Source organism: Psittacula echo (genome assembly GCF_963264785.1).
Source record: "Psittacula echo genome assembly, chromosome: 5".
In the NCBI taxonomy this organism is placed as follows: Eukaryota; Metazoa; Chordata; class Aves; order Psittaciformes; family Psittacidae; genus Psittacula; species Psittacula echo.
Window position 1 is genome coordinate 4,454,427 of NC_137739.1, and position 25,807 is coordinate 4,480,233.

The 25,807-nt window shown below is 37.5% G+C and overlaps 1 protein-coding gene across 1 annotated transcript in view; it reads right to left on the minus strand.

The window, feature by feature from the left end:
* The window catches only part of SDK1 (sidekick cell adhesion molecule 1), a gene marked incomplete at both ends in the record, with an annotated part of 410,080 nt that overhangs the window by 291,811 nt on the left and 92,462 nt on the right, over window positions 1–25,807 (minus strand). Inside the window, one exon of the mRNA XM_080619378.1 lies at window positions 745–904. Coding sequence (XP_080475504.1) covers window positions 745–904 — 160 coding nt within the window. The remainder of the gene's footprint in view (window positions 1–744; window positions 905–25,807) is intronic.

Consider the following 25,807-nt stretch of genomic DNA (forward strand, 5'->3'; position numbering starts at 1 on the left):
AGAAATACTAAATTGCTATAAGGTTATGGAAATTGCCAATTGCATAGAGGAGAGCCTGTTAATGCTCCCATTAAAAGGAAAGCAGATAACACTTGGCTGTTTTGAACTTTGATATTTGGCCAGCCATCTGCTGCCTGTCAGCGAAAATGCAGCTCTGATTAGCCCCAGTATGGTTTTTCTCTTCCACGACGGGATGTCTTGTGGAATGTGAAGGGACTCAGTGAGGTCCTGGGGGGCAAAGTGCACAATTACAGAGGAACAGTTTGTTAAAATAGAAGATAAATTTTCACACTCTCAGAAGTAAAACTGAAAGTTTCATGCAATTTAAGACAGGCCACATTCTAGATCTTATTGAAAAGAATAGTCACACTGAGCTTATCTTCTGTCAAGGATGAGTAGCACATCATATGTAACACTGAGCTAAGGAATACCCCTGCTATTTATTACAAACACATGAAAAGTTGCATCTCCAACAAAAAAAGCATTTTTGGTACTTAAAAATTCTGTTAGGACCCTTGGTTTGAAATGCCAAATAGCATTTTTAGCAAAAGACACTCTCTCATAGAGATCTTATTTCTTTGCAGAAACCACTCATTTTTCATGCCAATAAAACCTGGCAATGTATCAGTACCTACAAAGCTGGTTTCAGGTATTAGGGATTTGAGAGAAAAGGGGGTGTTTGTTTTGGGTTTTATTTATTTTGCAATTACACTTAGAGAAGACTATTATATAGTTTTTATTTACTTATATTCACTGGAGTAGGCGGTTATCTCACTGTCGTTGTGTAACCACTTAAATTCCAAGGGCCAGCTGCCTTCGGCAAGGCACGTAAGTACAAGTCGATTTCCTTCCAAGTGTATCTGAGGCAAGCCTGGTTCCGTCTTGAAGTATGGAGCAACGTCATCTGAAATGAAAGAGAAAATGGCTCTGTAAGCTATTTAAGTGAGCATAGTACAAACCACCAATATTTAGCTCATTTCTTCTCAAAACGGCCATCATAAACCAAGAACCACCATGATTCAGCAGTCAAGTCTTACACTCTTATATTCCTAACTAAGCATCACCTTGAGAACCGGAATTCACAAGACCTTGATAATCTTAGTCCTTGGTACTTATCGCGAAGTACCCACTCAGACAGGCTTTTGTCCATGTTTTCTGTTTACACTGATAAGGATTTCAGCATTGTCTACTGTGGCAGGCAGTGAACAGCCCTACCAGTTTCTTTTTTCCCCCTCTCCTCTGTGAGGATTAAATCCACTCCAAGGTTTGGGTATTTTTACTTCCTGAATAATCTTGGATAGAAAAGTAATCTTGGATAGAAATGATTATCACAGCAGGAGAAGTCTCAGGGTAAATGAAGAATCTGGGCAGAAAAACGAGTTTAGATAAAAAAACACCTCACAAAATTGCAAGATTAATGTGTTTTTCAAAGTTATTGCCAACCAAAATGTGTTAAATTATACTACCTGAAGCCACTAATAGATTTTGAATGAGGGTACTTCAATAACGCTCAAGGGTCACACAGACTCAAACTCTTGTTCTCCCGTGGATCACAAATGCTCAAAATACTTCAAGTAGCAAAATTCTCGACTGGTAAAGTGCCAAAGCTCCACTCAAACACGTATTTACTACAAGCCTACACCTGCTGGAGACCCACCCCTGCCACCTCTGGAAGGCGAAGGTTTTCATACCTTATGTGTTCAGTTTCTACTGGTAACTATGCAGGAACTACAGACTTCATCTTAGAAATTTATAAATACCTTCGAAGTTTAGAAATACCTCCTATAATCAAATTAACTTGTTTATGCATATATATATATAAAAACCACACAAATTAGATTCAAAGCTGGCCATTTAATACAAAATACGGAGTAATATTTAATAGCTAGATGGTACTGCACTCTTACGAGTACAGTGCATGCGTGTGCATTTTGTATATAAGAAACACCGAAACCCCCCCCCCAAACCACAGACATCGTCCTATTGAACTAACCATTCAATTGAATTGCTGATCTTTCTTTTAAATCTGAGTTTAGATAAAGCTCAGGTATTTTCATCCTGGCTATTGAAAGCGTTTAGGCTCTCTTCACAGTTTCTGGGGAAGTGACCTCATGTACCACTCAAGACTGACTGAGAGTTTTGAATCCACAGGTCACTTACTATACTCTATAATAGCTGATAGCCATGAGGCAGCACCCATGTGCACTAGGGAAGGAGGAGCTCAAGGGGTGCCAGGGGCTTTTGGGGTGCCTCAAGGTCCCACTGCCGATCGGGATGCCAGTGGGTACACAGCTCTCCCTGGTGACTTCAGCCTCCCTAACTTTTATCTTCTGCTTTGCCCCCATCAGGGAATTGTTATGACTTCACATGGCAACACAAGGTCAACCACCAGCCGAACTGCACAGTCCCAGGGTAGCAGCAGTGCTTCAGCTGAGCATGGTCAAGGCATCACAGGTCGCCAAACTATTTACTGGCAGTAAAGTTGCACATCAGCTGCACACACACTTGATGGTTTGTACTAACAAATTCTCTTCCTAGCTTTTAGAATTTAACTTCAGAAAGATACAGTTATTTCTGCAGCAAAAAAGCACGTCATCTCAGAGCAATATGCATAAGCTATTGCACAAAATACAACAAACTGAATTAAGTATTTTGAGGTAAGGCTCTTTTCTGATGCATAGCATGTTAAAAGATTTGTTTTTCAAACAACCTGATTGAGGGCTAGTGCAGAGCAGTAATATTTTCTTTAAATTGGACATACAGGAAGCTATGACAATTCAATGGATGAGAAAATAGGAACAGTTCCATACTATCAGATAGTTCCTAGCAAATTTAACCCATATTTTTTGCACTCCTCCACTCTATTACATGACTAAGATTACATTCTGCAAAGCTGCTTTATTTTTTTTGGTTTTAATGACTGCAAATACTGTGAATAAGTCTTATCTCAATTCCCATTTTCTCCTAACTCATAAAATCAACCAATATTTTAAAACCTTATAAAGAAAAACTTAAGTCGGGGTTAGACGATGTTAGTGAAATACAGTCATTTTACCCAGAGCAATAAGCAATTTTTTACATGGCTATTTCTAAACAAGTGAGGAAATGTTAAATCCCTTCAGAGGCTTCACATATATTTTGGGGAGTTTCCTATTGGGAGTTATGAGATAGACATTCTGTCCTTGCAAGATTAAAGATGTCAGACTTCCTCGGGACACAGAAGGCAGGGAGTTGGACTGGTATTTAGGGGAAGGGGTTGCAACAGAGTCCATTGAAATAGCAGTGCTGAGTCCCCTGAAAACAGTGATGTTTACTTAACGTATAGAGAGGCTCATGAAATGAGCTTGTTAAACTACTCCTTCCTTCAAGAAAGTTGAGCCATTCAGGGAGATTACACTGAAACTGGAATCTGCACTATAATCCTCTACCCAAGTAATTTGTTGATCCTGTTTTTCAGCAATTTAAAGACTCGAGCAGCATAACCTCCTTCATTATTTCACTCTGATTTATCCATTTACTCCTCCTAACTTACATCTTTCCAAGAAAAAATGATTTATTTGAAAGACAAAGACTGCTGCCCACAAGTCTATCATTCAGCCTTACATTTACTACTCAAATATTCCAAACCCAGTGATGCTGCAACCCACTCAGAGCTATCTCCCATTTAAAGTCTCACAATCAAGCTCGTATTACATGAAAATCATTCTCAAAACTCAATCCAATTCTGGTAGAAGCTAAAATTTAATAGACCTACAGGAATATTTTTATAAAGAATATGGCATGCTTTACAAATTACCCCAGCTCTCTGGAAGATTTACTTAAACCCTTAAAGTAATTTTATCTTCTAATCTTTTATTCCTGATTTTCTCATCAATCACATACCATCAGTTTATCAAATTCAATTATATAATCAGAGCTCACTAAATATTCACTGAAAGCAGAAATGAAAATAAAATACTGAGCAAAGATTCCACGAAGAGAGGTAGCAGTAAAGCTCTGATGACTTTGGCATTTCTGCAGCACGGTGCTGCTCACACCTCAGACACAAGATCAAAACAGCGCCGCACTCCAAGCGTTGTATCTTCAAGCTGTAATGGAAAGCAGGATTTTAAACTGGACCTACTGGGATAAGCTTAGCTGTTACAGAGCACCTCAGGGAAACAGGAAAAATGGCAGGAACCATGGAAGAAAGCCACCTCAGAAAGAAAAATGTATGAAAGGAGGAACTGACTAAGGGATTGAAGATGCAAGGGGGTCATTTAATAGGTATAAGGTACTTGCACTTCATTAATTAAATACAGGAAGGGCTCACCATGAGGCTGACCTTGGCCAGTCAAGGGTTTAGAAGCCCTGAGACCACCTCAGTTTTAATTCTCTTGAAGGCTGGAGCAAAAAGCTAATAAAAAGCCTATCTGAGTGCTAGAAACAGGGATAATAAAATACTGGGATTAATATTTTGCCTACACAAAAAGTGAAAAGCAAGCACTCGTGCAATACACTGTTGCTTACTTCTAAATGCTAAATGTGTTAATACTTGAGCGTCGCTGGCTTTTCAGCTACGCTGATTTAAAAATAAAAATAATAATGACAAAAAATTATCTTAGTTGCAAGGAGGTGTGAAAGGAAAAGGTGCCAGTCCCTTGGCACATACAGACAGCTTCTACGAGTGTTCACAAAGTCTGCTTACCAAACTTGCTAACACCCTTTCTAGGACCCTTAAAAGCATGGGGCAGATTTATTTTTATGTAAATCTCAAGAAAAAAATAGGGTTGAATATGCCAAAATTAGCCAGACATTTGCTCCAAAACATGCCTGCCTCGCCTCTATGCATCATTAAACTGCAAGAGTCCTATTACACTGCCAGGTTAGCTCAGCTATTTTCTTTCTTTGGTACATGCAAAGCCTACATTGATTTTTATCTCATAACATAGCTTCAGGACCTATTTCAACAACACCCATACACTTTTGTTTGGATTAATGATGACATATAAATACAAAAATGGTGCTGTGTGCAATTGTTACCTGCTTTGGGCTTCTCCCCAGCCCTTAGCAGATAAGATGCACCATAGAACTTGCTCATATTCTATTCTCCCTGAAAATCATGTTCAGGCATGAAGCTACAAATGCAATCTGCACAAGGGGAAGGCAGCCTGACCATACAGCTTTGTACTGAATGGCACAAAAAGCTCAAGAGTTGCTATTTATTACTTAACCAAGGGAGCATAACTCACAAGGACAGCGTGAGTGAACATGACTTCAGAAACTGAGGACAGTACCAACTCAAAGACCTCAAACATACCCTCTAATAAACTAACAAAGTTTGGCTAATGATTCTTAGCCTTCTAACAACTCACATTTGTAAAATACATAAAGCAACGTCAGATCAAATAGATCTTGTGGTTACTACAGGGTGCTACAAGATCTTGAAAGCAGCGTTGCAGTCCTGTCCCTCAGCAATTCATATATTTTAAGTAAAGATGCAATTTGATTTTCACCACATCACCTTCATCAGGGAAACCAATTCAGCTACACCCTATTGAAATCTCAGCGGTTTTTGGATACCAGCAGTTTCAGGTAAAATCATGTGCTCACATCTTGAGAAAATCAGTTACCATAATCACAAACACATTCAGAGGAAGAATAATGTAATGGGTGCCAGGAACAGGTTAAGAGATCCTGCCATTGCTATTTGTCTCTATTATGTCTCTCTACTTTTAAGTCATTTTTAGGTGAGTCAATATTGAATGTTAAAAGTAGATTAACCTGTTCATGAATCAGCAAGTCAGAGCAAATACAGCTCAATCACTAACAAATATCATTTGAGCAGCTGTCTTTCCATCACTCACTTCACCCAACGGATCTGATACTGGAAATAAATCTTGGACTGAGATACATTTTTCAATAAACTCAAGCAAAAGCACAACTGGTTTATTAAAAAACACACCTATATTGACTTCATCTTATTAGTCCATACTCAAAGCATGATGCACATCACCCCTTCTTCATATGCATGTCTGAAGTTCCAATCTACTGGCACAGAAAAATAAAGAACAGAATTTCTCCGAGGATTTTTCCAGGAAAATGAAACTAGATAAATTACATACGGATGCTGAACCATCAGCCCAGGAGAAGAGCAACAATATAGAAATGCTTTTGCTCTCCCTGTTTGCAGGGAAAAGGGATGTGAGACATCTTCAGGTAGGTTAACGATAACTGCTATTAAAGGAGTATTTTAAAAGATCTGTCTAGAGGATTGAATGTGTAATACAAAAGTATAGTCATATTAAAACACAAACTAGAGTCAGGAAAACCAAACTAAGGACAGGAAGAATCTTTTCAGCAATCCAAAGAAAGTAGGTACAAACTGTGGAGAGCAGAATCCCATCAAGACAGATTAAAGTTCAGCTGTGACACTCACAAGCTGATGTTTCAGAGTTGAGTACAAGCTGCTCTGTACTGATTGACAGCTGATAACTGCAGCCTTCTGGGGAATGAGGACCATTTTCTTCTTATTCCCAATTTGGATATGGAAAAGATTTTTTCCTTTTCAAAAGGACCTTGTAATCTTATTATCTTTGTTCCTGACACAGATGCATACATGTGCTAGTTCTGGATGCAAGCTGTATTCTCTTGTGGAAATGAACTTCAATAGCTTATCTAGCATAGGGATTCAGCATTACTTCATAGTAAATCTTGGGCAATGTAGCAGGAAGTCAGATTGAACTCAGATATATTTGAATCAATCTCCTTTTGAATTCAAACCTAAAAATGCATTGGTGAGATACTGTGAAAGTTAGTATATGATCTATTCATAAACTGTCAACAATGTCAAATAATACATTAGAGCATTCAGTCACTTTAAGTGCATTGATTTGCAGGAAGGCTATTCCACCCAAAATATTGGATATTTGAGATTCAAATTTGCTTATTTGGAGGTCTGACATAAATCACCAAATACAACAATTAAATTTAAATTGCATTTTACTACCACATTCTAAGCCTCGATCTGAAAGGACTGATGCATCACAGGGAGTATTTCATTAAAATACCAGGTTATTTTTCAAGTATACTGCCACACTTAAGAATTTTTCACACAATGGTATAAAGCATTCCCTTAAAGTGGATTTCTTGAACTTTTATCAAAGACAGTATCTGATTTTATATTGGAATGGCACTGAAGCAACTGTATTTAAATCAGTCTTTCTTCCTCTATTTCATAAGTCAAGTAAATGAGCCCAAACTACCCATTTTTATCTTCCTATAGATGAGAAAGATAAGCTGCTTGCTGGATACCTCTGCTATCATTTCTAAATGCAAATAGAGTATCAGCTGAGGTTGATGGATAGTGCTTTTAAAGGTTTAATTGGGGATGGAATTAAATTGGTTTAGGACTCAGCAAGTTGTGTGCGGAAACCCACATATTTCTAGATGAAGTGACATTTATTTCTTTTAAATGCACAGTCACTGGGAGACAAGATTTCAATGGATAACTTTTTGCACCTTCAATAGGTCAAATGACTAATTGGCAAGTATGTTATTGGGTAACTGCCAATCATATATTTGATATGGATGGAAGAAATTTTGAATTCCAGATTGCATAACTGTTGCACGCTATCCCAAGAGGAAAACTAAACCTTCTGTAATGTATAGTTATGACTAGCTTTCATCAGCTCAGTAGAATAGGAGTCCTGAGTGACAAGAGTGAATGTTTCACACTGACATTAGATTTAGGGTTTTTAATGGTTTTTTTAATTGAAGCATCACTTCTCTATTGCAGGTACCTAAATGGCATTGCACATTCCTAAGCTCCTAATTTCTTCATGTAAGCAGATCAAATGTTTTTCCTATCTTCATTAATATATAGTATTGTTTAAAAGAACAAACAACACGACTCCTTCCCTTTGAAACTCCTAACATTCAAAGATACACACCACAAAATTACTTGCTACAGGAAAACCTGGTTTAGCATTTCGACCTTTCTCCCCTACCAACAGCTTTAGATGGACCACAAATACGTATTTGCATACTGTGTTAAGACAAGACAATAAAAAAAACCTAGAGCAGGCTTTTTATGAAAGAAAATCTTACGATCACTGGATGCTTAAAAGTCCTCACAAATAACCTTTGCATTCATAAAACCTGCTCTCCAACACTCTGTCATCTATTCAAAAACCATCCTTTCATTCACTATGGGATCCTTCCCGAAGAAGAATTCCCTTTAGGGAAAAGATTTCTGAAGTTTTATTAGAAACACTCAAAACCAAACTGAAAGGAGGAGAGCGCACAGCAGCACAAAAGAGTTTTTATGGGACCTGGGTTCTGACAGAAAAAAATAGAGTGGTTGGTAACATCACTCCATTTAGAATTCACCATAAAACTCTCCAGGTTATCCCCAAATACCCTGAGAAAGATTTTCCCACATGCAATTGTATCATAGTTTTCTGAAAATTGATTTCTATATCGGTTCAGCCAAGGAGAAAAAAAAATAATGAGCTGATATCATTTTAACTGAGCCTCAAGCAGCTCCTGATGTATTAACCTAAAGTCCCAATAAGATTTCTTTTTCCCTGTTTAATTCCTACACCTCTTGTTTTAGTTTTATTTTCTGGCCTCCTGTAATACTTCAGCTGAGTCAGGGGAATAGAAAAGAAAGGATTGTTGTATATCAGAAACAAATCACAATTCACAGCTTCATGAAGTCATGGAATATCTGCTGTAAGATTTAAATCAAGAAGCTACAGGTGATGTTCTTAATTCTGCAGCCCTCTTTGAGGATGAACTACACTAAACAGAACTTATTTTTGGAAATACTCATGAGGATATCTTAAAGGAAGATACAGGTGCACTGAGAGCAAAAGACAAGAGCGAACAAAGTGGGCAAAGAAAAGAGAATCCATTAACTATCAAAATCAAACCAAAACCTCCAAAGAAACCTACAGCCTCTCTGGGCTGAATGTGGCATTAAAGCACAACCTCCACTCTTTTTATATTCTCTTCATATCTAGTGATGTTTACAGAGACATGCAGAGCTCTCAAGGAAAGAAGTTGTTAGTGTTTAAATCTCGGCACACAGCAGGTGGAAGGCAAAACTGCCTCACAGAGAGAATCCAAATATAGCAGGATTTCCTTCATTACTTTAACTGCAGAGGAAGCTACCGTTGCTACTCCATAATCTACAATCTCCAGCTATTGTAAGGCCAGTCTGATCACACTGATATTTATCCCTCAATATATATATATATACACAATAAATATTCCAGCTGACACCAGGATGAAGGCAGGATGAAACCCCACGGAACATTTAACAGAAGAGAAGAGATGAAAACATAAACGTGCTTTCCACAAGCTCATCCATGGTGTAAGAGGCCTTCTCAGATGGTTATTCTGTAGAAGATAAATCAAAAAGGTAAACAGCTGAGGAATGCCCGCAAGTACCAGAACACAAGTACAAGTGCAGCAAGAGGAGACAATGGCACCGCAGAGGCGCTGCTAGACTTGAAAGCCATGGAATGCCGCCTATTTATTATTTCAAGGACAGAATTCTTTCTAAATAGCAAAGCAGCAGCTATAAATAGCCATCAAAGATACAAACACAGACCTCTTTTGATGAAGGGGGCTGAAAGGGAAATGATTCATGCACAAACATTTCTAGAAGACAACACCCACTCCTCGCTGCTATTGTTATTTTGTTTACATGCAACTTGTAGTTTTCTATTTAGAATCCCAGACTGGTTTGGGTTGGAAGAGACCTAAAGATCATGCAGTTCCAACCCCTCTGCCACAGGGGCAGGGACACCTTGAACTAGACGAGATTGCTTCAAGCCCCACCAAACGTGGCCTTGAACACTGCCAGGGATGGGATAGCCACAGTTTATCTGGGCAACCTGTGCCAGTGCCTCATTATCCTCAGAGTGAAGAACAGCTTCCTTACATCTCATCTCAATCTTCCCTGTCAGTTTAAAGCCATTCCCCTTGTCCTGTCCCTACATGCCCTTGTCAAGAGCCCCTCTCCAGCTTTCTTGTAGGCCCCTTTAGGAACTGGAAGCTGCTCTAAGATCTTTTTTCCCCTCTAAACTTGAAAACTGTAAATAGGTCTATAAACTGGATAAGGCCTGCCTCAACAAACTCATTCCAAGGATCTCAGTGGTACAACTGAATTCAAGGGTGTTAAGCACACGACCATACACTACACTGCACAGAGACAGGACTGTTCGTATCCTTACGTGATGCTGAATTAAGACAAAAACGCAATCAAAGCACAGTCCAAAGTTCACAGAACTCAATTGATATATTCCCATCACCTTAAGCAAAGTCTGGAACAGGCATCTGATCAGTGCTGGAGTCAGACACTGAGCACAAAGTGATCCTTGCATAGCTCTCAAAGTATCTCATTGTGTAACTTGTGCAGAGAGCTGGATAACACCCCACAGTGCAAACCACGAGATGCACCTTTGCATACCTTCCTGCAGAAGAGCAGCCACTAATTGAGGGCCAGATCAAAGGTTCTTTGAAAGCCTCACATAAACTGACTACCTCCATTTTCCTTAATATCACCACTCATTTCTACATCTTTTACACTAATCCCTTTCAGAATTATCCAAGCAGAATTCTTTCTCCACCTCAGGGATAATACACATAACTAGAGACTATAGAACTATTTTCAACAGTACTGATGAAACACATAATTTCTTCTTGTCAGAACTGGAAGAACCATATCACTGTTCTTGAAAACAACTTAGCTTGACGTATCTGATAGCAAAAAAAAGAAGTTAGTTTATTAATCTGGATATTTTATTTAATTTTCTTTGGGTTATAAATAACAGCAAGTTAATATTGTTTTCAATTTTTGACAGTTATAATGATAATTACATGTACTGGATTTTATAAATCAATACTTCTTACATAAAGTGTTATTTAAGTTGCCAAGTCTAGCAACAGATCAATGCATTTTACTGTTCTTGCTAACATTGATGGATGACATACATCAAAAGGATACATAAAGGAAAAATAAAAGATTTAATAAAAGAGAAGTCAGACAGGGTTAAATCACTGTTAGGCAGAGAGGGAACTTAAATAGTGTTTTGAAAATAACACCATAACTTTATTAAGGTTTGAGAGGTTGTGTTCTTGCTTTGCTTTTTGGGGGTTGTGCTTATGTTGGAGGTTTTTGTTTGTTTAGGAGTTTTTGTTTTGTTCTAAATGGCAAGGCCTGAAGCAATCCTAAGCAGACTGCTCTGCATACAGAACTGCTATATTAACTCTGTATATCTTACAGGTTGTAGAAGCAATGAATTGCATCTCCCAGACTTCAAGTATATTCTTACTTAAGCACCATATTCCTACATTCAGCTCCTAGTACCTCTATCTAAACCTGCTACTATGTGATCACAATAAATAAAGCAGAGTTGATAATCACTTTACTATTTGCAAACATGCTCTGGTTAACGAGCTTCAAAGTCTAAAGGATGTACAAGTAAGATTTTGGTCATAAGTCAACTTTAAAGATTGCATTCACTGCACTCTGAACACTATTAAAAGAAAACCATTTGAAGAGTTAGAACTAATGCACCTGAACAGCTTGAAGGGATATCCAGCTCACAGTGTTACTAATATTCATTATTTGTGCCATTTGTAAAGAAGACATTGTGTTAAAATTAGGGAATTCCAAAAAACTGAAAGTTATTCCTCTGTATGTAACAACAGCAAATCAATAATATTGGTTAAAACCCATTATCGGGAGATTGTATATGTATGGAATGTATAATTATGTAGTGAAATAGAAGGGAAAATTGTTTTCCTCCTACAGTAGATAGATTTTACGGGATAGAAGTAATAATTACTCAATATATTACGTCCAAATCACAGAACAGGGGAAAAAAATCCCGTTACATAAAATATTATCATCAAGAGGAGCTTTTTAAAGTTACAAAAGATTAAGGAATGTAAACTTGAAGAAGTGTTATTCTTTGGAAATAATTCATGTCATCATTATATTTTAGTGCCATTTATCTGACTAGAAAATTAAAAGACACCTCTGTGTTGTAGCACCACAGCATTAAATTAAGTACAGGTAGGCTGTACTTCATTAGCTCTATTACGCTAGACAATACTCATGAGAAGCAGCAAGTAATGACTACCATGTACCAGTCGTGTTAGCATGTTTAGGAAAAAGCTAACAAAACAAAAAGGAGGAAGTGAAAAAGAGTGGTGAGTCTAAGTGAAAGAAGAAAGTCAATTTATAAACTTTCCTTTACACCTGGCTGGAAGCAGATTTAGTCAAGCAAACTGCTTAAAGACGAAAAACGAAGCTGCTTAGTCTATCAGCCAAGGCATGTCTCTGAGGGCAGTGATACCTCTAATGAGACTGCCAATTAATGCAAGAAAAGGCAGAAGATTGTCTTCAGAGTTTGAGTATTTTGTGTCAGACAAAAGACTTCCCTTCACAAAAGTCACTCTGCTGAATTGCTGAAAGGAGGGTGGGTATAAAAGAGAGAGTGGATCAATTGGTTTAGGTAAAGCTTGGGTTTGTAAATGTGACAGAATCCTATGCAAGCCCCCAGTCACCTTAAAGAGATAAGAAATATTATCCAAGTGAAATGATGCAATTCTGCACATGCAATCTTTCTTTCCAGCTTTAAACTGAAAGTCAGAAAACAGGAAGAATTCATGAAAGAATGGCTGAGAGATGCAACACAGAACACTTACTTACAGAAATACAACATAAAGCTTAGTCCCATCTCACTGGTGCAATAATATACAGGTTGTCAAAGAAGAAAACAACCACCACACTCCTACATGTTACACTTATTATACTATATCATAATCCTACACTCTTACAATAGAGCTCAAAAGCACCTGATCATTTCTGCTGGTGCCTAATCAAATAAATGCAGATAGTTTTGCTAAATCCTGCTTAGCAACGTTCAACAAATAAAGAGCAAATCTCTTCTCTGAACCTAGACAACCTGACAATAATGAAGATGTATATTTAAGCGGAATATATTATAATATATTATAATATATAATATTATATAATATAAATAAATATAATATAATAAATTATTATTTATTTTATATTTATATTTATATTTATATAATATAATTTATAATATATATTTTATATTTATATTTATATTATTATATAATATATAATAAAATATAATATATATATAATAATATAATTATAATTCCATATAATATATAATTATATGGAATAAGCCTGAGCCTCGATTCATGGGAATTCCTGTATCCTGCAAGAGGCAAGCCCTGGGTGGGCTTACAAGTTCTATAAAATTGCTCACTTGGGGGAAACAATCTGAGGATGTAATTCTCTGCAGGATTTCCCAAGTCATCTGCTTCTGCTGTATACATTCACACACATCCTCAAGCTCCCAATTTAGAGACGGGGCCAGATGGATGTATAACCCAAACCAGTGTTACTTGCTGAATTTAAAAGCTATTAATCAAAACAATTTCCTTTATTAAACTCCGTGGAAGAACTGGACAAATACAGTTGACGTATTACACGTATTTACTGGAGTGCACCACAGGACAATACAGGCTGAGGTTATTTTCACAAGGCTACCCTAGAGAAAAATCTTGATGGCAAAATGTTCCTCCTAAAAAAAAAAGTGGATTACCGTGGGACAAAGCAAGCAGGAAAGGGCATCTTAAATGCTTTCCTTGAGTAGATAAGGCATGCTATTTTCCCCAGAGGAAATAATTACACTCTCTGAAAGGACTGGCAACTTCAAGTTATTTTCAAACAAAGAGCAGGTCTTTGTCTAACACAAGCACTAACTTGCTTTAGGAAAGCAATGGGTGAGACTAGATCAACAAAGTTAGCTTCACTTTTCACCAGATACTTAATGCCAACCCAGCTGGAAAACAGCCTGGGCTATTTGAGGCTTAAGATTCACAAATAATAGTTCTTATTGCTCTCCCACTTCTGATGCTGCAGTTCCACACATTTAGATACAGGATTAAAAAAATACCAACGTGCAATTCTGCTTTTTCTATCTTAGAGCTTGACAATAAAACCATTTATCTGAAGTACATACAATGAAGTTCCAATTCTAAAACAACAAAAAAACCCTTGTACAAATAAATTACAGAAATAGAGTCCTCTAGAAATACCTGGAAAATCATAGAATCGTTTGGGTTGGAAGGGACCTTAAAGCTCATCCAGTTCCAACCCCCTGCCACAGGAAGGGACACCTTCCACTAGAGCGGGTTGCTCCAAGCCCCATCCAACCACTGCCTGGGATGGGGCAACCACAGCTTCTCTGGGCAACTTGTGCCACTGTCTCACCATCCCCACAGGGAAAAACTTTTCCTAATGACTATTCTAAATCCCCTCTCTGTCAGTTTAAAGCCATTCCCCCTGTCCTATTACATACCCTTGTCAAAAGCCCCTCTTCTAGCCTTCTTGTATCTCCCTTTAGCTATTGGAGCCTGTAGCTATTTGTTTAACAGACAAACCCACAGGTTTTTTATAAATCAATTTAGTTTGGAGGAGGTCACTGAACCAGGACCCAGGTGTAATCCTGAAGTGATACTCTGATACACTATTGCAAACAAACCTAATTTTGCAAGTTGTAATTGCAGGCAGAACACATGGACTCTGGCACTGCAGAAATTAAAGGGATCCCAGTAGGCAAAGTCAGAGGGCGGCTTCCTGGGCTTTTCCATTCTTCTACTTCCCCTCAGTAAGTAGAGGGGAATAAGAGAAAAAAGTTTGAGAGAATAAGAGAAAAAGAAGGAAAAAGTGCATGTAATACAACACCTGTTCTTAGTCTCACCTTATTAGCATCCAAATTGCAAAAAAAAAGAGAACAATTTGGCCAAAATGTCATTTAAATTTCTGCGGTGTATTACAAACACCTTACAGTTATTACTTTAAGGGGTTATCACATAAATACTCCTATACATATATTTTTCTCAAACAGAGCATTCACTGATGTAGTTCATGAAAATGTCTTCAACTAGCATAGATTTTTAAGGGCTTCTTTATGGTGTAGATCTTCCAAAATAGATGCTCAAGTAGAACCCTGTCAGACTTACAGTAGGCTGAAATGCTGGCACATCATTAGGGGCTTATTAAGAAGCAAATTAGTTGGTTTTCCCCTTTGTTTAGCAATACTCAACAGGCATTTATTTTGACACCATTTTCATTTGAAAGCATATTAAATTAACATATTCCATGGTTTAGATTGGAGATAGGGAGGAAGTTCTTTACTGTGAGGGTGCTGAGGCACTGGAATGAGTTGCCCAGGGAAGTTGTGAATGCTCCATCCCCGGTGGTGTTCAAGGCCAGGTTGGACAGAGCCTTGGGTGCCATGGTTTAGTGTGAGGTGTCCCTGCCCATGGCAGGGGGTTGGAACTAGATGATCTTAGGGTCCTTTCCAACACTAACTATTCTATGATTCTACTGGAAACATTGACTGGACAAAGGCAAATCCAGCAGCCTCACAACAAAAATGATTATTTCTAGATTAATGTAACATATGTTAAATTACACATTTCTCTACATGTTCTTCCTGTTAACCCATTGTATCTGACAAAGCTGATGATTTTTAGACTTTTACTTCATATTTACAAGGTACCTCAAATACAACTCATTATACAGTAAATAAAAATAATACACATTGACCTCCTCTGCATATGCAACCAAATCATGGAAACTCTGTACGCAAAGTTCAGCAACAAACTCTGTTCTCTCTTGTCACTATGCATAGAAAACAAGTGCTATTAATAGACAGACTAAATTAGGACTAACATGATATTTATTTAGTTTAGACTTTTGGCCTTTAGTTTATACCAGCTTAGACGTAAACAGAGAAAAATGTAATAATGGCAAAGGTACAATGAAGCAGTAAAAATAACATAATGATGGATTCAAATATATTGTTCCAGTTGGGAGTCAGTAGGGCAAGTGCTTTATAAAAATAATGTTTTCCTTTGACAAAATCAGTACAATACTTGCTGGTACAAGCAATAAAAAAACCCCTCCCTTAAAACACTTCTGACTCTGCTTTCCATTTTAATGGCTGCAGGCAAAATTCAGAATACATTTGTCAAGTTGATATTATCAACACAACAGGGGCATGCCTGACTTGTTCTACATTTGTTCTCAAAGTTCACTTTTAGAGGCCATCAGCCAAGAGAAGAGAACACAGGAAACCAAAATCACTCATACCAGGGTGAGACAGAAATACACCTTCAAATATTAAAGATAAGTTTATATCAGTATTATCCCATATTACTCTGCAAGGCATCAATCACATTCAGTTTAACATTAAAGACTAACCAATCTGAAAATTAAAAGTGATTTGCACTCCCTCTTTGCTAAGTTTAATGAGACATCCTAGTCTGATCTGTGACAACTAGTGCCAACATCTTTAACTTCTTTCCTGACATCTGAAATTGGTTTCAAAGACAGATACTGAGAAGGCAAGAATACTATCAAAAAGGACATAAGAAAAGCATTGTAAAAGAGAAAATCAAACGTATAGTCTTAGCTTCCTCCCCCCCCCCCTTTGTACTGCAGCATCATATGTACCATTAAGCAACTGAAAGAAAATTCCATTAAAAATTCCTATATGTATCTGAACCTTTTTCTTGTGCTCTGAAATTAATACCAGGCAACTATATTAAAAACAATTCTTTGCTGTTATACATCACTTATGTTCCATTTTCGTTCTCACTGATAATGCCTGGACAAGGTTTTTTCACATAATTACTGAAAGCTTATTCTTTCATTAAAATATATGCCTTTATGTATGTAGGGGTTTTCTACTTTAATTTCTCAGATTTCTTCTTTTCCAGACTAAAAATCACACAAAGAGAATAAATATATTAGAGAGATAAAAAACCCAATTACGTGGATTGTGTAATTCTGTGCTTTGCCCACAGGTGGAACAAATGCATGGTCAGTTGACCTGATACCTGATAAAACCAATATATATAATATATATGTTATGTATATAATTCAAATAATTCATATACTGGCTGAAAATGCAATGAACCCTGTGAACTGAGGCTCTACATATGGCTACAGAAGACTACTGTAAGCGGAATTACCGGATCATTTAATGGATTTTAAGGATAACACAGACTGAGTTTGGGCTGCTTATTTTTAATGAGGGCACAATGATATCGGGGCAAGAAGCTTCACTTTGGCACCAATACAATGCTTATAAAGGAAGGATTTCAACAGCTGCCCTGTACAGATGGTTGCTTTTACTTACAAAGCTTTGAACTGAAGAAAGATTAAATCTACGGATAAGGGACCTTTACCTTGCTGCTTTGCTTTCCTAGTTGGCAGAGAAAAAATAGCTAAGATAGATTATAACAAATGTCTTGTTTATGTTATGCACACAATATTTCTTAAATGCCCAAAACACAATGTCTATTTGGTTTTAGCAGCATGTGGTTTCCACTGAGCTCTCTGGAATTCCCCTGAAAGAATAAGAAATTTCAGCTTTCCTGAATTCCCAGCAGAATGTCCAGTATTCAAAAAAACGGGGAAAAACCAAACAAATTACACAGAGGAAAAGAATCTGAGTCCAAGTCAGTAACAACCAGTATAAAAGCAGAATGCCACACACTGCGTGACTAATGGCATATGCCTTTGTTACAAAGTAATTAATCTTATTTTTCATTGCAAGTTGAAAGTCTTGAAAGAGTCATTCCTAGGGAAAACGCTGGTTTGCTCTAAAACACGGCATAAAAGTCAAGGACTCTATTTGCTGTGTTGGCACAGCCTTAGCAAGCAGCAGTGAACACTATTCAGTGGAAATGTACCAAGTTCACAAGACTCAAACTACTGTGCACCTCTGAGCTGAGGTTTGATTCCTGAAAGCCACTCTCCATACTGACTTCTTAGAGATCTTGGTGAATTCCTTGGTTTACTACAAATCGTTGTCTGATAGCAGCTGGGCATGTCTCACACGAATATCTGCAGCAGTAATAGAGGGTTCTGTGAGCCTTAAACCTGGATATTAATATACTAGATAAAGAAACTACAAAATCCATGGCAGCTATCACACAGCTTCCAGCTGTGTACTTCTAATGAGTACTTCTAGTGCACACCAAGGTTCAAAGGAAATACTAATGAATTCTATCCTGGCAGCAATATACTATTTGGAAGCCAAAAGGGATGAAATCTGTGGACTTCTCAAGTGAAAATTTCTTTTAAATTATACAAGAAAATTTGAGAGCTCTAAATTCTCTCCAGAGATTTAAAACTGAAACTGATCTTTTGATTTTATCAACTGCATTTGTAAGAGAAATTCCTTTTCATAAAGAGAAGTGAAACAATAGAACACTACTGAGGCACAAAACCAAAGTTCTGGAAATCAAGTTGAGCTTTTTGTTCATTCTTTGGAATTAGTAACTTTGCTGGAAACTCAGACCCACATGGTTCCTCATCTTACAGTAAACAAGTATAAAATATACCCAACAAGCAGAAAGGACTGAAGAGCAAAGGGTGTGGAACAGGGTGTATTTCTCTGTCTCAGTGGGTCGAGATATTGGCACAACTGACCTTTAAAACAAGAGGCACATTGCAGTTTCTTTTAATTTCCATTTCACAGGAGCTGATTCTAGAGCAATTGCTTTCACACTGTCTATTGCAGAAGGCCACATACTAGCTCCTTCCTATTATAAATCACACTTGGAGGACTCGGTTTGTGGCATCAGCCTACTAACAAATGATTTCTGAAAACATGACAAGTTATGGATATATATTCATGTGTATCCTGTAGGATACAAACCTCAACAGATCACATTTCTCCTCCCCTTCATTCCTTAGCGAATGCAGCTGATTTCAAGATGGTCTGATTGTGAATCTTGTTGCTAAGGTCCCCATACTGATACATAATTTGAAAACCTGAATCAAGAAACCATTCAAAACTACTTTTTGTCCTCATTGTTCAATGAAAGAATACTGCTTCACTGGTTCCACATTTCCCTTCTGATCTTATTTAATTCAAACATGCTTTTTGTAGTGCCACTCTGCCTTCAGACACCAACTATCATCAATGTAGCTACAGGATGTATCAGATAACTGTGCCTGCTTCAGCTCCTGAATATCGACCACCTCAGAACAGATGTCCACTTTGCATTGCAGCATTCACTGAACGATTCTGAAAGTGAACTAAGGGACATGGAAGATACTAGCCATGATTCAGGATTAAACAAAAAAATACCCAAAGACATCAATAAGAAGAGCAATCTCCTCCTTTATTCTGAAGGTGTCATCAGGGATAAGAATTATAAAGTATTTATATCACATGCTTCTAATAAAGTGTTGGATCATCAATGAAAATAAGCTTCATGAGTTCAAAATAAATCTTTGTACACATTAAATTTCTGCACTTCATCTAAACCGATGTGGGTTTTAATTTTTAATGGCAACAGTGGTTTTGCCATGTATTTCTCTATGCGGAAAGACTTGAACTATTCATTTTCATTCAAGCTGTCAAAAAGACTTACCCTCCAGCACAGAGCAGCATAAAATATTTCACCTCAAAATTCAAGCAATTAAAAAGTTTTCTGCAGCCAAATATGCCCTATGAAAAGTAAACATACATAGGCAAAATAAATTGGAGTAGCTGCACTATTGTAATGACATAGGTTTATGTATCAAGATGCATGTTTCATGTTTCATTCTTCTTAACACTTGCGCTCTATTCACTACCAAACACTGAAAAAAGACTTTTTTTCTCTTTGAAAACATTCCAGTGATATTCCAGCCACTAAATTTATGAATTTCATGAGAATTAATGATTTCTTTCATGGGAATCTTTGTGGGTCTAAACAAGCTATTTAAAGGAAAATGCAGTAACAGTGTATCAGTTTATCCTTCTCTCTATTGGTATAATTATAGAATCAGAGAATGGGTTGGGTTGGAAGGGACCTTAAAGCTCATCCAGTCCCAACCCCCTGCCACGGGTTGGAAGTCCCAACCCTCTTCCCCTACCAGGTTGCTTCAAGCCTTGTCCAACCCGGCCTTGAACGCTGCCAGGGATGGGGCAGCCACAGCTTCTCTGGGCACCCTGTTCCAATGCTTCACCAGCTCTCACAGTGATTAAAAGTTACACACATCTGTATCTGTACCTGCATATACCTTGGTGAACACATTATGAATCTGTTTATTATCAAGGGTTGAAATTACATATTAATTCATAAAGAAATACATCATCATGGATCAACAGGATTCACGGTAATGAGTACTGGCACTTCTTGACAGAAATCAGCAGTAAACCAGAAGATACTTAAAAGATGTTTTGGGGAACACATGGGTAAGCTGTAGAAAAAACAGCTCCACCAAATCAAACTGCAAAGAAGTAACAGCAGAGACACTCCGTATATTTACCAGGAAAAAAAGGCATGGTAAAGGGGTGACTATGAAATGTGCTGGGTGAAACCGGGTTAGCTCAAGACCAGTGAAGAGATGGAAAAGAGAGAAAGAGAAAAATCAGAAGCTGACTGTGTCCTGATTTCATATCTGAGATGAAAACAGATCAAGAAATGAAACTTGAATTCTTAAAGGAACATTGGCTCAAATACCGAAAATACTCCTAAATAGTGAAGAACATCATGGTAAATTTTCAGAAGAATTTTGATTCTTTGTCTTTAATTCTCCTAAAATACACAATATACAACATAACTTCTCTTTGCTTTAGCCTGAGACCCAGAATGCTGCATGGGAATTACAAAATCCAAATAGGACCTACTTATTCAACTACACTTTGTTCAAGTGTCCCTGGTTAAAACGATGGTGAAAAGCAGTGCATTTTCAAAATCAGAGAAAAACAATCATGCATGAAATAGAAAATACAGATTCATAAGCTTATGTTATTTGTTAATTGCTACTTATTTCTTCAAACTTTACAGCCTTTCAGATGATATATACAGACATCCACTGGAAAAGAGTAAAATTATGGGGATGACTAAAGGTGGGGTTTTTTGTTTGGTTTCTTCTCTCCTTTTTAAATGTATTTCCCCCTTTCCTCACAGCTCCACATAGCCACTGGAAGCTACCATGGCCATTCCTTTCTCCCTAGTACGCCCCTTCAAATCTACCCTTGAAGACAGGATTTCCCAAGTGACTGAATTGTTTCCAAATTACAGCCCCAAACTGCACTAACACAAAAAGTTCATTTCTTTAACCCCGCTTGAAAAGCAAACTTTCCTCCCTCTTATCTCTCCTTGCCACCCAAATAATAGATGACAGTCATCTGTTTTATGTTAGACTATCATTCCTAGATCTTTCACACTGATTCATTCTCAGCTTTCACAGCACAGGCACGAGTTGTCAGGAAGAGCTATGCTGGCTTCATTTCCCATATGGAATCCAACAGCTGGAGTTCATTCATTAGAGCAAGCAAAAAATCCTGATATAAGTTAGAGAACAAAACGACACAGTGACAAACACATCTTCCTGAATCCATCAGGTACCACACTGAAAAGCGCTGTAAAGCAAGCACATTCTGTCAGCCAGGGAATTGCTGAGGTCCAAGTATCTGTGGACATGCTTGTGTCTACGAAATCCCATTTTCAAATCCCGATAACCCCACGGTCTTCTCCTTTGTTCATGACTCCCTAAATACATTAGCCCAGTCAGTCCCACACATAGCACCAGGTCTCTCTTCACGTCCCTTCACCTTCATTCTTCATCAAGTCTACAGTTTGCTCTGTCTCAACCCTCAATCCCTCCAACTGACACTCAGATCAGGCTACAGAAACCACGAGAGGCAGCAGGAGGTTCCTACTTGCTCTTGGGCCAACTGGTATTGATACCCCATGTGGTGAGCCAGTAAGTCAACCACAAAAGATAATATCTCTGTATGTAAAGACCGTATTTAATGGAAGCAGTAATTTAGGTCCTCTATACCAACTGTCAGGAACTCACAGGAAAACACAATTGAGGTTTGTACTTTAGACAAACGATAATCAAATTATTTTCCTGTCTCTAGGTTATTCTCAAACAAATCCAATTATTTAACTAATTCCGTTAACGGAACGATCGACATTAATGGCTCTTTCAAATTAGCTACTATGGAAACTTTTATCCTTAAAATAATAAACTTTCTGCTAGTAACATTTAAACATAGTCTGTGATACCTCCCAAGTGATATTGAGCTAACAACTACATCCAAGCTTCACACTTTCTCACTGATATTTTTAATCACTCTTCAATTCATATCGGGGAATTTCCTAAGATTTAATGTAGTAGTATGGAATACTTTTCACAGGTTTCATTTTGTTGTTTCCAAAAATACATCTGCTTTAAGACGGGATTTCAGAATTTAACTATTATCAAAACAGTGAGAAGATTTACAACAGAATGACTTTGTTTCAGAAGGGGAAACTGTCTGAAATAAGGAAGCTTATTAAATGGGCCAGAAAGGTTAAACAGTAGGAGTCAGTAGGTCTGAGGAGGTCAGGAAGAAAAGGTCCTTCAAAACGTTAAAGTTCACATGATAAAAGGAAATAAATAAATCAAAGGCTTTCGTGGTAAATGCAAAATAATACAGTGAGGGTTATCTGGCCCCATCCAAATAAACACCACACACATAGCTTGTCACATCCATTTGGAAACTAGATACATTACAGAACAGGTCATTTAACCACAGGTTAATGCTTCTTTTACAGTGATAAGGGACTCAGCACAAATAATAATAATGACCTTTGAATGAATCTTCGTTGTTAAACTGCCCATTGCAAGCTGAATCAAAGAGTTTAAAGAGAACTGTTTCAATTTAGACATTTGAAAACTGGTGAGCCCCTGCAGATTTACATCTTGTGCCTGTGAACAATAGAAAGACTCTCCCATTCGAGCTTCAGGATGATGCTTCAAGAATTTCATAAACCTGGAAACTGCAGCAGTCACAATACTGCAAAATTTAAACAAAGGCTGCTCTATTTGCTTGTGCAAGAAGCATAGCAAATACGATTTGATCCAGTGAACACAGAGAATCATCAAAATAACTTTCTGTATTAATCAGGAATGGGTTTAGTGTTAAATGGCCGAAAGAACTGAAAGATAATTTGAAGACTGTCAGATAAGCTCCGAAGCCAGGGATGGTACCACTGCGGTTTTTTCACTCTGTCCTTCAATACAAAACACATCTCCGTGTTTTAGCATAAAGAAGTTCTACGGTAGCTCCATAGGTACTATTATTTCTGCTGGAATAACTAATATATCCCTATGAAATATGTTAGTATTGCATTGACAGTTACTATGGAGGAAACTATGTCTGGCAATATTCCTCAATTTTCAACTCCTTCTCTTCAATTTTAACCTTTCTCGTGGAATTGATCATTAAGTTTACTCTAGAAAAAGCTATCACTATCTGATGTAATTTTTATATATGCTGCTGCCTTTTTTCCCCCCAAGAACAATAATCTGGGTATTAAAAATCAATGTACTTACAGCTTATTTAGGTGGAATAATTTGAGGTGGGGGAGATCTCTAGGAAGACAGCTCTTATGAGTCATAACTTGTACCTCAGCTGAGCAAAAACTAACATTGCTGTATTGTCAAATAGATTAAATAAGCAAGAAGGAAACCCATGAAAAAGTAGCACATCAATACAGAAACAAACAGAACTGTCCTTTATGAAACAGAGGAAACTGTGCTGTATTTCAGAGGGATATTGATCTCAGGAACGCTGACGGCACAGTGTCCTAGAGGCCTTAATTAAAGGAAGGCTTCAATGCAATTGCTGGTCTATTTTTTAAGAATTATAAAAAGAAGCTATAAGCCTATGCATGATGAATTGGAACAACTTCTGATGGATGTAGCATACACTTGTGGATGAAAAGATTTAACATGAGAACTGTAAAACAGTAAGTCAGATAGAAGTCAGGCTCACAAATACCAGGTACATACAACAATACAGGTTAGATTTATCACCAGCCTCTACCCCCATAATACATCTCCTTCGTCAAGTTTTAGACATGACTACCATTACCGCAGCCTTGGCCTTGAAATTGTATTAGTAATCAGGCATGATGCTGTGAGTGACAGTCAAAGGTGACTGATTAGAAAGGAAACACACAGAGAACCGCGTGCCCAAACCCAGTGGTTCACTCCTTCTAGCAAGAGAGCTGAAAATAGTTTGCTTAAGGGTAATTCAAAAGAGCTGGCAAAGAAAGATTATGCTGTTAGAAAGATCTGGACCTCTGTATTTTTTTATGCGTCTGGTTTTTGCTGCTTTGCACCTTTAGAGAAATTAGTAATTAATGCTCTGCTTTGGTAATGCTGGTTTTGAGTCACTGTAATCATGTTACTAGTCACAGGCTCACAAGTGAAACAGCTTGCAGATGCTCTACATAATTGGGCATGTGGTAGTAAAATAGCTAGAAAAAAACATCCATAACATCATGTCTATGAAAATGAATACAGAAGTTTCAACTGAAAGAGGGAAGAGTGAAAAGAAGCATCACTCAAGGTATGCAATGAGGGGAATCTGAAAAAATGGAAGAGAAGTTTCACCCATCACTATTGACACACCTCATGAGGAAAGACCTAGAACTAACAAAGTAACTGTTCCTCAGTTATGGGCAGAGAACCCTTGGAAATAGAACTACTTTATGAAAATACTACATTTAAATTCCATCTTCCCCATCCCAACCATCAAGTGGGGTTAAGATGTTTAAAAAAGGCCTGAGGACTTCCTAGGTCAATTTAATTCAGTTTTGTAGCTGAATTTAGTTGTAGTAAGAAGATATGCTCCAATTACAATTAAGCAATTTATTTTTCCTAGTTTATTATTTATGATTTTATTATAAGGCTTACACTTGTAGCACATAATTGCAATCCATATCCTTGTATCATTCCATCCTATAAAGCAAAACTGTTGCAGTGTTTAGCAATTTACCACTTGGAATTATATTACAAATGTGCCTGCAAGTTGGTTCTTCTACTTTGATCTAAAACTATTACCCAAGTCTTGTACAATGTAATTAAATAAATTAAATCAGCCCTTGGGGACCTTTTGCTCTAAAATGAAATTTCAGATCCAAACACTGCCTGTAACCTTTACTGTAGCCACATCTAGAATGCTACTTGTAATACCACAACTAATCAGATCTTGACAGAAAGGCAGACACTTGCTGATGGAAATCCTCCTTCCTGATATCCCCAAGGATGAATTTACTACCTCATGACTGAAACAAATCCTATTCTATCAGAGCCCATATTTTAAAGAGGGTATTACAAGTTCTGAAGCAAGGCTTCTGGAATAATGCTGCTCATTTATAACACATGGACATCACTCATTCCCTACCCCACCGCTGGACTGCTCAGCTCACTGAAAAAACTTGGTATTTCATGACATTTAACATTTTTCTTCTGATTCAGACAACCTAAAAATCAGGCTGATTGCAATGCCCAAGTCAGGACTGACTACTCACAGTCAGCTAGTACCAGAAAAAGCACAGCTGAAGCGCTAGTGTAAAAGGCCAGCTTTAAACATGAATCACTGACTTTGTGAATGAAAGCAAATGGGGTTTAATCCTACCTCTCAAATAATATCAATAGTCATTAACTGAAAAGCAAGAATTAACTGAACAGACAGTAGTGTGTCATTATGAAAACAGGCTACCGAAACACATGCAAAAAGTTATACTCATGAACATAAGCACAATAAAATACTGCTTCAAGACAAACACAAGAACCAGTCACAACAATATTTTACATGACAGCTGAAAATTCACCTTCTTCTTCCCTCGGTTCATTAATCAGGGTGCTTAACAGTAGGGCTGCCATAAGCATTTGTGATTTCATCAGTTT